This window comes from Medicago sativa, chromosome 2 (assembly GCF_051527215.1).
Source record: "Medicago sativa cultivar Bolivia chromosome 2, Bolivia_mono, whole genome shotgun sequence".
NCBI classification, from domain to species: Eukaryota; Viridiplantae; Streptophyta; class Magnoliopsida; order Fabales; family Fabaceae; genus Medicago; species Medicago sativa.
Window position 1 is genome coordinate 9394089 of NC_140750.1, and position 14024 is coordinate 9408112.

Consider the following 14024-nt stretch of genomic DNA (forward strand, 5'->3'; position numbering starts at 1 on the left):
AGTCATTCAATAACAATGTATCTAGTATATATTAGGTATTAGATATATCATTTATTGAATGAGTCTAAAAAGTGGATTTTCTTTTATAATAAAGACTAAGAGTTCATAGTAATAACCAACATGAAATACAATGGTGCAAAAAGGATGAGAAAAGTTTGTTATGAAGAGAAGTGTGAATAAAAAATTGAACGTCTTGTAGATACAACTTAGTTGGTAGCTGCAAAGACAATATGCATGAGGCCGGAGTTCAAAACCGAGATTCTCCACTTATTCACACTTGTGTGAGTCTAGCCATTTGTCATTGTCTATCAACACCTCCAAGTAACAATACATCTAATCAAAATGTGTATTACTTGTCAGAATAAATGACGATCGCGTATCTTGAATCGATGAATGTTATTAGGAGGTATGAAGTTAAGTGGATGTGTTTCTGGAGTGGCAGTCTCATCTTCTTTCCACATTTTTATGGTCTTGTCAGCTTCACATGATATAAGCCTTGTACCCGTGAAATCATACGTTAAAGCATAAATACCAGCCTCATTGTCCATTGAACCTGTAAGAAGGAAGGTTAGGGAAAGATGAAACAGATAATAAGAGTAGTTAGTTATACATGATTGTTAATCTTGTGTATACGGTAGAACTAACTAGCATCAAACTAAACATATAAAAGCAGCCAAATATGTAGCATACAAGGTTGTTCAATTGTTTGATATTGTTGGAAATTGACCACTCTTCCAATCCCAGAACCACATACTACCATTTTTTTTTTGAATAAGAACCACATACTACCATTGTCACCTGAAACATATGACAAAGTCAAGTTTATCACGTGATCGCGAAAAATAGGGACAAGGATTTATTGAAGACTTAATTACACTTTTGGCCCCCTAAGTTTCTCAAAGTTGTGATTTTGGCCCCCTAAAAAAAATAACTCTTTTCTGGTCCCTTAAGTTTACTTTCTGTTGCAATTTTGGCCCACCACGCCAATTTTGACCCAATCAACAGACACATGGGCGCCACGTGTGTAAATTTTTTTATTTTATTTTATTTTTATTTTTTTAATTTATAAAAAATAAAAAAATATTTTTGTAAATAAAAAAATGTTTTTTTATTACAAAAATAAAAATGTGTTTTTAATTACAAAAAAATTTGAAAAAAAATCTGAAAATTAATAAAAAAAATTATGGAAAATTGAAAAATTAATAAAAAAATTGAAAAAAATATTATAAAATTCAGGAAAATTGAAAAATTAATAAAAAATGATTACAAAAATAAAATAATCTAAAAAATTCAAAATTTCGAAATTTTCTGAAAAAAAATTAAAATTCTAGAAAAATGAAATTTTCGAAATTTTAATTAAAATTCTAATTAAAATTTTAATGAAAAATAAAAATTCTGGAAAATATTTAAAAAAAATTCAAAATTTTCGAAAAAATTAAAAAGATTAATCATTTTAAAAAAATGAAATTTTTGAAATTTTCATTAGTATTTTTCGAAATTTCGAAATTTTCATTAGTATATATGTCGAGCTTAGGTTTTTTCAGTGTATTTTTCAAAATTTCGAAATTTTCATTAGTATTTTTTCGGGAAAATTTTCATTAGTATTTTTTCCGGGAAATTTTCATTATGTGTATTCCGGTTTACAAAAAATTATGTGTATTCCGGTTTGTAAATACACAAAAAATTATGTGTATTCCGGTTTATAAATACACAAAAATTCCCGGAAAAAATACTAATGAGAATTTCAAAATTTTTTAAATATTTTCCGTATTTTCTAGAATTTTCAATTTTTTCAATTTTCCAGAATTCCGTTTTCAAATTTTCCAGATATTTTCGAAATTTTTAAATTTTTTTAATACTAATGAATTTTCAATTTTTAATTTTTTTAATCATTTTTTATTTTTATTAATTTTTCCTGAATTTTTAATTTTTTCCGTATTTTTTCAGATTTTTTTAAAATTTTCCAGAATTTTTAAATTTTTTCAATTATTTTTCATTTTTATTAATTTTTCAATTTTCCAGAATTTTTTAATATTTTTTTCCAATTTTTTTATTAATTTTTCAATTTTCCAGAATTTTTTTAAAAAAATTTCAATTTTTTTACTAATTTTTATTTATTTTTTAATTACAAAATAAAAAAAAATATTAAAAAATACAAAAATGCATCCACGTCAGCGTTGACTGGGTCAAAATTGGGCTAGGGGGCCAAAATTGCAACAGAAAGTAAACTTAGGGGCCTGGAAAGAGTTATTTTTTTTAGGGGACCAAAATCACAACTTTGGAAAACTTAAGGGGCCAAAAGTGTAATTAAGTCTTTATTGAATTTATTCCATGAAACATAATCCCTAAACAGAAATTCACTTAGTTTTAGGTCAATACCTCCGGTCACCATAACACCCTTATCATTGACAGCCATTGCATTGACAGTAGTTTTCTGTTGAGACCTGCACATGCAACAAATTAAATAATGAAAACACGTCAATTATAGTCCTTTTCTATTTTCTAGCATTTGCACTGGTTGCAGCTTATATATTTTCAATTTTATGTTTACAAGTTTCATTAGAAGCTTGGCTCATTCTAAAATATTTTGATCTGTAACTAACTGAAACCAATTAGGATGGTCACTAGTAGCATAGTCTATATATATCTTAGACTCTACTGTAGTATTTTCTATCAGATTCATTTCAATAACAGTTTACAATTACATTCCACCTTCATTTTTCTATTCTACCATATACGGTAACCTTATAGTTAATGATCCTCGTAATCATACAAGTTTGATAAGAATAAGTTTATAAACTCACAGCATATTGTGACAAAAATATCCTTTTGGAAGGGTGAACTTTTTAATATTATCAGCCGATGCAGATGCAAAAGCTTGCCTGCAGCCAACAAATAAGAAGGGGTGAGAGCGTGAGACGGAGAAGAAAAAATAAAATAACAAATTTAAATATAAAAATAAGCCAATCATTCTATAAGTAACAATCAAGATACAGAACACATACTCCGTAGGATGTGGAACCATTGCCCGAACAGACAGACTTTCTATGGTTTTTAAGAGCTAACATTGTTTTACCTGCATTAGCGCATTGTGTAAAGTTGGTAAAAAACACATACCAGAACCGAATTCAAGGCATATAATCACAGAACAAACAAAGAAAAACAAGAAGATATGAAAAATCAACAATAAATTACCATATCTAAGGTCCCACATCCTAATTGTAGAATCATGAGAACAAGTGAACACTTGAGGGTCCTGTTAACAAAAGTGAGCATAATAAGGCTCCCCAAAGTAAGGAAAAAAGAAGATTTAAAAGAATAAAACGATATTAAGACATGTTTCAAAGCCAAATTTGAATGCTGAAATTTGTAGACGCAATTATCATATCAAAGAACTTGTAGTCCAAGTTACTCAGATAACCTACATGCCAGTTTTACAGACAACAGGAGAAGAATCTGCATACCGTTGGCCGGATAAACAAAGAGCTGATAGCGTGATCATGACCTAAAAAAGTTTGAACCGGCATTTCACTACGTATGTCCCAGACATGAAAATTTAGTATCACCAAAACATAGTGATCACATTTATTTTCTACATATTGGAAATAGATGAGCAGAAAGTACAGCATGCACCTAAATCTCAATATATCATCAAGTAACTATCAAAACAAGTCCATACCTGGCAAACAGAATCGTGTCCTCCAGTCACTAAAATGTCAAATGTGGCTAGATATATTTGATAAGAACTAATAACCTAAATAAAATCATATAACGTTCATTAGTGGCTAGATATATTTGATAAGTTCAGTGATTGCTGAAATATTCACCAGAAAATCATGAGGATTTTACCTCATTTTGTTCAAGATCCCAACATTTAACTTGCTTATCATCACCAGCAGAAAACATGTAAGTATGTTTGTTGCTAATAGCAAGGCCTGTAGAGAAAGCACACTGTTATTATTAATCCAATTCAAAATTGTTGCCATCACTAAGAAATAATTATACTTTAGCTCCTCACCTCTTACTTGATCACTGTGACCTACTAATGTGTGCTTTAGAACACCACTTGCCAAGTCCCATATCTGCCCAAATGAACAACTTAGTACAAAAACATCCAAATCTTTGAATAGGACAGAGGAAAAGTAATAAACTCGGCCTGATAAGTTAATAAACTATTTCAAAGTTCCTAGCTTCATTTATAGTGTTTAACAAAAAATTAGTAGTTGTTCAAAATTTGAATAGGGAAATTAATTGACAAAAGGTATAAGCCTAGTTAAGCAGTTCACAAGCCAACATACATGGAAAGAATGATATCTTAGATTAAATTGTAAAGAAGGAGATCCACAGAATCAATAATTCAACATGGTTCGCCAAGTTTTAAGTCTTTATCTACAAGTCTTCTCATAACAAGCAACTATAACATGCATTCTGTGATCAATTGATTAAATACCTTAATAGTTCGATCTGCAGAACCAGTACAAAACCATGTATTACTGGGATCAACTGCAATACATCTCACCAATCCTAAGTGACCACTGATGATAACCTACAGGAAAAAAATCATGGTCAATTTCTCAGCTAAAATTATATAAAAAATATTACAATTTAAAAGGTATTCTGAAAAATTGTGTATGCTAGACCTGATTAGAATGAAAGAATCAAGATATTAGCAAACAGAAAAACCAATTATTTCGAATATTATGTTAGCGTATGAACAGCCAAGCTTTCAAATTGATATTTACGATGTTGAGTAGAACCACAAATGATTGAGAAATTGCACTCCTATTTGCTTTAAAATATTATCAGTTCTATGCTTTAAATGGATCTAAACTACTATCTTGTGCACCAAACATTCCCAACTACATTTGTTTTGGTTCACAAAATCTGAGAATGAAAAAGACCAAACCCTTGTGCCACTCATCTATCATTAAATAGTTAAAAGAAAAAGTGGTCAAGTAGTTCTTACCTTGTAGTTTCTCCATGGTGCATGCCACTCAGGTTGTGGCCAATTACTTGCCATGCTTTCCATTGAAGCAAATGTTGAGAAATTCCTGTAATATAGAAACTACAACAGTTTAGTCTGAAAGGTCAAACCAGAAAAATGTCAATCCTGAAAAATTAACCCAGTACAAACCAAGAAGTAACTAGGTTTATAAAGCAAGTTATGGGATTTAACCCAGAAGCAACAGCAATAAGAAACTAGGCAGTATCAAACATACCTTATTACTAGAGTTTGCGATGAGGAGAATGATGGGAACCGTTCTTGTTGCACTAGGGATGAAGGAGGTTGAGAGTTTAGGGTTTTGTTCTCTTTTTACGTGAGGCACAAGAAAGTGGTGAGATTATGAGAAAAGAATTTCTTAATCTAATTTTTGTGGCTTAACCTTAAATAGCGATAGCCATGTCATTGCTTGATGGCTTTTTTAATATGCCTAAATTACCCTCAATTTTAAATTTAGGTCTAATCTTATAAATTTTATTTATTTATTAAATCCCACAATAATGGGAACAATATCCTACAAACCAAAAAAGTTCCTTAAGGTTTTGATGTTGCAGTCCACTACTTGAATTAAGATTCAAATTGAATCTTAATTCTATAGTTTCAAAAGTCAGAGGTCGGAATGGATCTGGAATTTACTTCTTAAGTTGAGATACATGAAAGACACCATGCAAGTCTAACAATGAAGAGAGTAATGCCAACTAGTATGGTACATGACCCACATGTTGGATTATTTGGAATGGTTCGATGTAACACGTGGATTGAGCTTCTTTGCTTGGAATGCTGTTAATATTTCATGTTTGGGAATTACTCTAAAGAATACATGTTCACCTTTTTGGAACTCTAGAAACCTCCTCCGATTATTAGCATAGCTTTTTTGTCGGCTTCGAGAAATTTTTAATTTCTCCTTGATCAGTTTAATCCTTCTATGGTATCTTGATTGATTTTCGGTCCTGAGGATTCCTTTATCTCCCACTTTTGACCAATTTGACCAACATAAAGGTGTCATGCATACAATGATAACTTGTTATTTTACTATACTTTTAGTTAAGTTTTATTTAATAAATTAATGATTTTATTTATATTTTATTTGCATTTTACTACATTTTCTTTTGTTTTTAATGGATAGATATTCAAGTGAAACACGAGGATATGATGCAAAAAGATGGAAAACATTTCAAAGGTTGAAGACTTGTTGACCAAGTCAGGTCATGGAGCATTGAAGACTTCTTTCAATGACCAAGAAGTGAAAAATTACTCATCAACTCTTCAAAATTCATGACATTTAGTTCCAAAACCGTTGTCAAAGAAGCAAGGAAGCCAAAGATAAAAGCTTTAAATTTCAATGGCTGTTACGGCGGCAACGACCTTAAGACTTTAATTTTGTTGGTTTTTCTAAATAGAATTTGAATGATCACGTGTAAATGCCACACATCATTAGAATCAATATAAAAGGCATGTGGAAAACAAACCAAAAGCCCTGCAACTATTACTAACACAAAAGTGTCCTACCAACCAGCTCATACAGTAGACAAATTTGTACACATACACATTTGTTGACGAGGACGAATATTATCCAATTTTCTCCCAAGCAAACTATTACATTATGTTCATTTGGATATTTAATGGAGTGTGCAATAAAATGGAATGAAAGTATTTATCCATTCCTTGTATTCTTCAAAAGTAATTCGGAGAAGGATTCTTGACAAAAGGATATATACATTTCTTTACCTATTTGTCAAGACTAGAATCATAATTATGCTTGAAGACAATTCACAAGCTACATATATAGCAATATCTATATGGCTTTCACTTGTGTGCTAAATGATTTGGTAGGAACATTGATATAAATAGTTCTTTCTCTTTGTGGAAAACGAATACGACTCAAGTATGAATCACCTGGTAGAAAAGTTGATCAATTTATCCCTTTCTTCAAATTATCATGAAGATATGCGAAAATTCATCTTAGCTTTCACATCTAAGTATGAGTTAAATATCAAGATGGCAACACTGGCCGTTGTTATTGTCATCCTTGGGAGTCTCTATCTTTCGACTTATGGGTCAAACCGAAAGTCGAAGCTCAAGCTCACGCCCAAGTCCGGACACTTTGACCGTACAAGGTCATGGATCGTTAGAGAAATTCATAGTGGAAAACCCATATTGGATAGATTGAAAGAGGATTTCAATAAAGCTCGAGTAAATCCTGCAACATTAAAACAAACTAAGAAAGTTTTGAAGGCTTTACTCAAAGAAGAATATCTTGATTTAATAAAGATTCAGGTAACATATTTTACAAGTTCCTTCATACTAAGATTTATTGTTAACAATATCCTAAGTACGTTAGATAATTGTTTTAACACTAAGAAATGACAATGTGATTCATATTCTAACTAAGAGATATGTTGCAGCAAGCTTTGGAAAAGCTGGAAATGAGTGGAAGTGAAGATTCTGCGGTGGAAATACTGGAAAATGCCGTAAAGAAGGCTGAAAATGCGAACAAAGCACATGAAGCTTATGAAATTGAAATGTTACTAGTAGAAATGCTCATCTATAAGGTTGAAAAATCTCAACTTGTCACTATACTCTATTAACATATTTATTTTTAAAATTTAAGTTTATTTACATTTTTGGCCTCTAATTTAGGTATATATGTTTTGGTTTCTCAATTTTTTTTACCTGATTGTAGTTTCTCAATTGTCTAATTTTTGCATTTCAGTCCCTTCAACCCTTCCCATCAACTTTTCTTTAGAGAGGAACAATCAACTTTGAAAGTGACAAATGAACTTCTATAATCTAATGGATCTATACGAAATTAATGTTAAATCTTGGCCTAATAACTTGAAATTTCAATGACCTAAAACAAATTATTGGACGATGGTGTTGCAAATGACATAGGGGTGTGTACTTTGTTGTGAATTCTTTATCTATTTATGAAAAGAAAACTTCAATTGGCAGGGAGAGCTGGACAGTGCCTTGAACCGTACATGCTTGAAAGATGATTCGCTTAAAGATGCTCGACGCCCACTGTACAAGGTACACGTTCCTTATCATTTCAACTTGCATACCTCTCATCTAAATTATCAAATAATCTCAAAAACCTTGTGCTTTATCGGATCATAACTCCCGATCACATAAAATTTATCTGGAGATACAATTCGATCAATGTCGTTTATCACGATCAACTTATTTCAAAGGTTGAACAATTCACGATGAGCATATAGCAGTTTCCAATAATCGAATGCACATCTTCCTTGTCGATTCTTTGATTAAAAATATAAAGAAAGACTTGTCAAATTAAGTTTGCTCATTGATTCTTTCTTTTTTTACAGGCAATTATATACCAAATGAAGGGAAACACGGAAAAAACCAATGAATGTTGGAATGAATTCCTTGCGGTACAAGATCCTCCTTGCACCGAATTTTCTCTTTATAAGTTCAAAAAAAATGTGGAACGACTTCAAAGTGCAATACAAGAATTATCAGGGAGGAAGGGACAATAAAACATGCAATTGTGATCATTATATGTTAGATAATAGGCTATTTATAATATACTGTTTTTAAGAGTAGTTTAGCTTTTGACTATAATGTTTACTGTGAAGTTAATTATATGATAAGAGTAAGTGTAAAATGTTTACACTGTTAACAAATCACAGTTAATCTTGTGTTATTTGTAAGTAATTTATAATTGAAGTCAGGCAGATTTTATAATCTGACAGTTATGATTAATTGACACAGTAAAAAGATTGTATAAATAAATTATCTATCCTCTAATATTTGTACGAGTTTGACACAGTAGCGGAGCCAGGACTTTTAACTAGTGGAGGCATCATATATGTATAATTTGTAACATTAAATAATATATTACATTTCATTTTTGAAACCAAGAATATTAATTTGTCCTTTACGAATTGCATTTTTTTGGAAATATTGAATAATTTTCACATTTTCAATCTCAATAAAAACCTCTCCCTCTACATAAGTAACTAAACAATCATCTAAACGTTGATCACCCTGCGGTTTCGCAGCTCAATCTTGATAATCCTCAATTCTAAAAACACTACTTTTTCTTAAGGTAACGCTAACCAGTGCCTCGACACTGGTTGAAGAAATAAAAAAAAAAGTTTTAAGTTGAAAACAACACTTTTTACACTTTTAAGGAATTGATTACATAAGTTCCAATAAAATACTACTATCTTATAACTAGTGTTTGGAGACAACGGTTAGCATTTCTCTTTTTTTTTATAACTATCTTATAAACACTACTCATGAGTACATAAAAATAATTATATGAAATCAATAACAAAAAGGACATATCAACATCAACACAAACCCTCCCTCAAAAAAAAAAAAACATCAACACAAACCCTTAAAGCAAAGAGGAAGGAACAAGGAGGAAACTTGTTTTGTTCACTAAGAAGAGAAAGAGAGAAAGAGTTCGTGTGAAACGTGAGGTTGAAGTGTGTTTGTTAACTATGTTTATCTATTAAAAAAAAAAAAAAAAAAATCTTGAAAGAGATGCTGGGACTTGGGCTGGGCGGGTGTGTATTAGTGTGTTTGACATGTTTGGTATTTTAATGTCATAATGGATGGGATGGGAGGGGGGTGTGACTATCAATATATATGGGAGGAAAAAAAAAGTAGTGCAGGCAGGAGTCCACACAAGCTTGTGTGTGGCTCCGCCCTGGTTTGACATAAAAAAAAGAGTATTACTTTTCCCACCCTATGCATTTCCTCGCAGCCCTATTTTTTTTCCAATTTTACCCCTGGTCCGGATTTCGTATTCCATAATGGGTTGTTAGTATTCTTCAGTGGTTTCCAGATTTTAAACTCCGGAATAGTATTTAAGCAGAACTTTTGCAATTTTAAGCTCTACAATTCGTAAAATAAAATGCGGATAAAATAAAAAACAGAAATAAAAAGACACAAACATAAAAACAACTCATTTTATTAATATATGAACAATACATTACAATAATTTTCAAACTTTTTAAGCTTATTACATAAGATCCTAAATCTATTTCTAATCTCCTAAGAGCCTAATTCTAATCTCCTAAGAGCCTAACCACTGCTATGTGATAGGACATAGCAGTAGCTTGGCTATTGGAGGAAAACCGGAGGAGGGGGGAAGGGGAGGGCGGGAAGAAGAAACCAATGCCCCTAGGGAGGTGGGGGGTGCTCAGACTTACGCCCATACAGGCAAAGCTAATAACCACACTGACCCACATGACCCTCAGATGAACCGCCCTTCGTTGCAGCGCGGTTCCATCCTCATTGACCGTTCATACAAACTGTAACACCCCGTTTTCCCAACATAAAAATTTCATAATAAATTATCAGAGTAATTCACATAAACGGAATGCTACATCTCTTTATTCATAAAATCTTAACAAAATAGATAATAATTTATCCTTCAAAAATTCATCAACATAATATTTAAAAACTTCGCAGCGGATTTAGTTTAACAATAGAAATAGTCTCGGCACGCAGGCCTCATCATAAAAGTCTCATAAATCTTAGTTCAATAATAATTCTTAAACTTCAAAAGCAGTGCGTAAAGGAACAGAAAATAGTATTAAAATCCCCATCCCGTTACGTATCAGAGCACCTAAGGACATAATGAGAGATAGTCACCCACGACCGCAACTAATCTTGATTACCTGCAAATTACCCATACGAAGAGCAACATTTTCAAGCAGAAGGGGTGAGATTTCTCAAACAATAATATTAAGCTCATAAAGCATAAATTACATTTAACAATATAAACATCTTATAATTTAACAATTATAATCAAATACATAGACATCATCATTTCATCTTAGCAATATATCATCATATAGCAGTCACAATCATCGTCACATATCATCATACTAAAAGGCATCACAAAGTAATTTGTTAAAACATCACAACTTAACAACTTGACTTGACAATGCATCTAGACTCGACTATGCAACTCTTAACGTCTTAAACCATCTTGAATCATCATTAAAATGCAAATGCATGTGGTACCAATCTAGGGCATAAGCCCTCGTCGCTTATGAGCATAAATATAATCCTAGGGCATAAGCCCTCGTCGCTATTGAGCAAAAGCTCCTAGGGCATGAGCCCTCGTCTTTGGTTGAGCAAAAGCTCCATTGTCGTAGTTGAGCAAAAGCTCCATCGTCGTGGTTGAGCAAAAGCTCCAGGGCATGAGCCCTCATCTTTAAATGAGTATGCATGGACTCAACATCTTACGTCTTAGAAACTTCATGAACATCTATGACATCTTAACATCTTGACAACATGACATCTTAACAACTTGATGACTTCATAACGACTCAACGACTTAACAAACTCTTTGACTAAGACCGACATTTACATCTTAAATAAGATCAACAACAACATATGCAACACTTATAAAGTCACATCATATCAGCATCATAACTTAACAGTATCAAATGATAAACATCAACATCTTAAACATCACATCAACATAAACATCATAAATAACACATATTTAAATCACACATCTTCCAAATAGTACTTCATTATATAACACATCTTTAAATAACACATCAGTTTCTCATTAACAAATCAATCACAAATTACACTTAATCAAATAATTCATCAATTACTCTTTGATAAATAGCTCATCAATTACACAATGTCAAATATCACATCTTAAAAGCACACATCTTAAAATAGCACATATTTATATAACACATCCTTAAATCACACATCTTCAAATAGCACATCTTTAACACATCGTAAAAGGAATCATCAATAATTCATCTTTAACAAATATACAATTATCATGGGTCAATTTATCTAACTAATCAAAACTCATGTCAAAGTAAATTACCATGGACGAATATGTTGTTCTCGGTTAATTCAAAATATATCAAAATTGAATTCAACAATATGAAAGGTGATTATGATTTTAGCTCAGAAATAGCATAATGCAGCTAGAGCCTTTAGAACTCAGAAAATTGTATCGGGTCCACATAGCACTTGGTTTTAATTCACAACTTATTACATTGTCATAATCAAGAAATAAATAAATAAATAAATAAATAGGCAAATACACTAGAGTAATTTGATTCTTGCTTAAATCGAAAACCAAAGTTACTAAATTGGCATAATAGTTTTTAAACCGTGATACCCACTAAAAGAGAATTGGCGTGGCACAATGTGAATTTCAAGCAATGGAGACTAAATCAAACAGACACACAACACGAGGGACTATATATGTAGTAAGAGCAGCTAGCAATAACAACAATTCACAATTGGAATTGCAGCAACAGGACGGATACAATTAACGGAAAACAATTAAATTGGAATAAAAAGGGATAATAATATACTCGATAGCACAACGACAAATTGGGAGCACGAATTTAACATGAACTTATCACAAGAGCATGGAAACAAGGAAGAAAAACAAGAGCCTTTCACTACACATATGATCATACAACCCTTACATCAATTCAACGGTTTTTCATCACCTAATCATCAATTCTCACTCAAACCCTAATTCTCATAATCTTACAAAACTCATCAACATGTTAGATGCAATCTAATGATCTACAGACTTAATATTAGTGAAAGATAGTCTCACCCTTACCTTAGATTGTTTTTCTAGAATCAAAAGCAGCGTTCTTCGTTCATAGGGTTCTCTCTCTGAGTTCTCCTCTTTCTCCTCTTTCTCCAAAAAGCGGTTTAACGTCAAAACTCTTTCTAATCTAAGCTTCCTTATTTATAATACTAATCACTCTTCCTAAATCTATTTAGGCCTAATAACTTATTCTTCTTTCTATTCTAACCTCCAATTCTACTTACACTAATAATTCTCATATTCTAATAAATAATAGAATAATGCCACATAATAAAATACCAACACCTCATATAAATAGATTCTAACTTAATAAAAATAATTAAATAAAAGGAGGGCGTTACAACTCTCCCCAACTTAAAAGAATTTCGTCCTCGAAATTCAGAGCATAAGAGAAAATGAATTTAATTTGGCTTCAGCATCTTAAACCATATATGTCAAAATAGAACTTCAAACGATACACAAAAATCACATCAAAGTTAGTCAGTTAGACATTATCACATAATAAAACATAACTACTAACTAGAAAACATGACGACACGACACAACGACTCATCTACTTGGCCGGACGGACCGACCTGCTCTGATACCAATTGTAACACCCAACTAGAAAACATGACGACACGACACAACAACTCATCTACTTGGCCGGACGGACCGACCTGCTCTGATACCAATTGTAACACCCCGTTTTTCCAACATAAAAATTTCATAATAAATTATCAGAGTAATTCACATAAACGGAATGCTACATCTCTTTATTCATAAAATCTTAACAAAATAGATAATAATTTATCCTTCAAAATTTCATCAACATAATATTTAAAAACTTCGCAGCGGGTTTAGTTTAACAATAGAAATAGTCTCGGCACGCAGACCTCATCATAAAAGTCTCATAAATCTTAGTTCAATAATAATTCTTAAACTTCAAAAGCAGTACGTAAAGGAACAGAAAATAGTATTAAAATCCCCATCCCGTTACGTATCAGAGCACCTAAGGACACAGTGAGAGATAGTCACCCACGACCGCAACTAATCTTGATTACCTGCAAGTTACCCATACGAAGAGCAACATTTTCAAGCAGAAGAGGTGAGATTTCTCAAACAATAATATTAAGCTCATAAATCATAAATTACATTTAACAATATAAACATCTTATAATTTAACAATTATAATCAAATACATAGACATCATCATTTCATCTTAGCAATATATCATCATATAGCAGTCACAATCATCGTCACATATCATCATACTAAAAGGCATCACAAAGTAATTTGTTAAAACAACACAACTTAACAACTTGACTTGACAATGCATCTAGACTCGACTATGCAACTCTTAACGTCTTAAACCATCTTGAATCATCATGAAAATGCAAATGCATGTGGTACCAATCTAGGGCATAAGCCCTCGTCGCTTATGAGCATAAATATACT

General features: G+C 31.8%; 1 protein-coding gene and 1 pseudogene across 2 annotated transcripts; one reads left to right on the top strand and one right to left on the bottom strand.

Annotated features, from left to right (window-relative positions):
- Window positions 1–218: 218 nt before the first annotated feature.
- On the bottom strand, window positions 219–5047 carry LOC146944313 (protein pleiotropic regulator PRL2-like; annotated as a pseudogene). The gene is made up of 12 exons (XR_015028132.1): window positions 4967–5047; window positions 4451–4546; window positions 4019–4082; window positions 3850–3935; window positions 3680–3754; window positions 3465–3548; window positions 3196–3256; window positions 3006–3076; window positions 2805–2882; window positions 2379–2444; window positions 691–765; window positions 219–553 (listed from the first exon to the last, which is right to left on the bottom strand). The product of XR_015028132.1 is annotated as a protein pleiotropic regulator PRL2-like (transcript).
- Window positions 5048–6814: 1767 nt separating this feature from the next.
- Window positions 6815–8770, top strand: LOC146944314 (uncharacterized). The gene is made up of 4 exons (XM_085742707.1): window positions 6815–7279; window positions 7408–7554; window positions 7955–8032; window positions 8329–8770. Exons 1-4 carry the CDS (start codon window positions 6890–6892, stop codon window positions 8497–8499), a joined length of 786 nt encoding a protein of 261 aa, XP_085598833.1. The 5' UTR covers window positions 6815–6889; the 3' UTR covers window positions 8500–8770.
- The last annotated feature ends 5254 nt before the right edge of the window (window positions 8771–14024 follow it).

Bases quoted from the DNA above. Each gene is read 5' to 3' on its own strand.
- LOC146944314 (XM_085742707.1), top strand. From the start codon at position 6,890: ATGAATCACCTGGTAGAAAAGTTGATCAATTTATCCCTTTCTTCAAAT. The intron at 7,280-7,407 runs GTAACATATTTT...GATATGTTGCAG, and splicing joins TTGATTTAATAAAGATTCAG to CAAGCTTTGGAAAAGCTGGA. The intron at 7,555-7,954 runs GTTGAAAAATCT...TTCAATTGGCAG, and splicing joins TAGAAATGCTCATCTATAAG to GGAGAGCTGGACAGTGCCTT.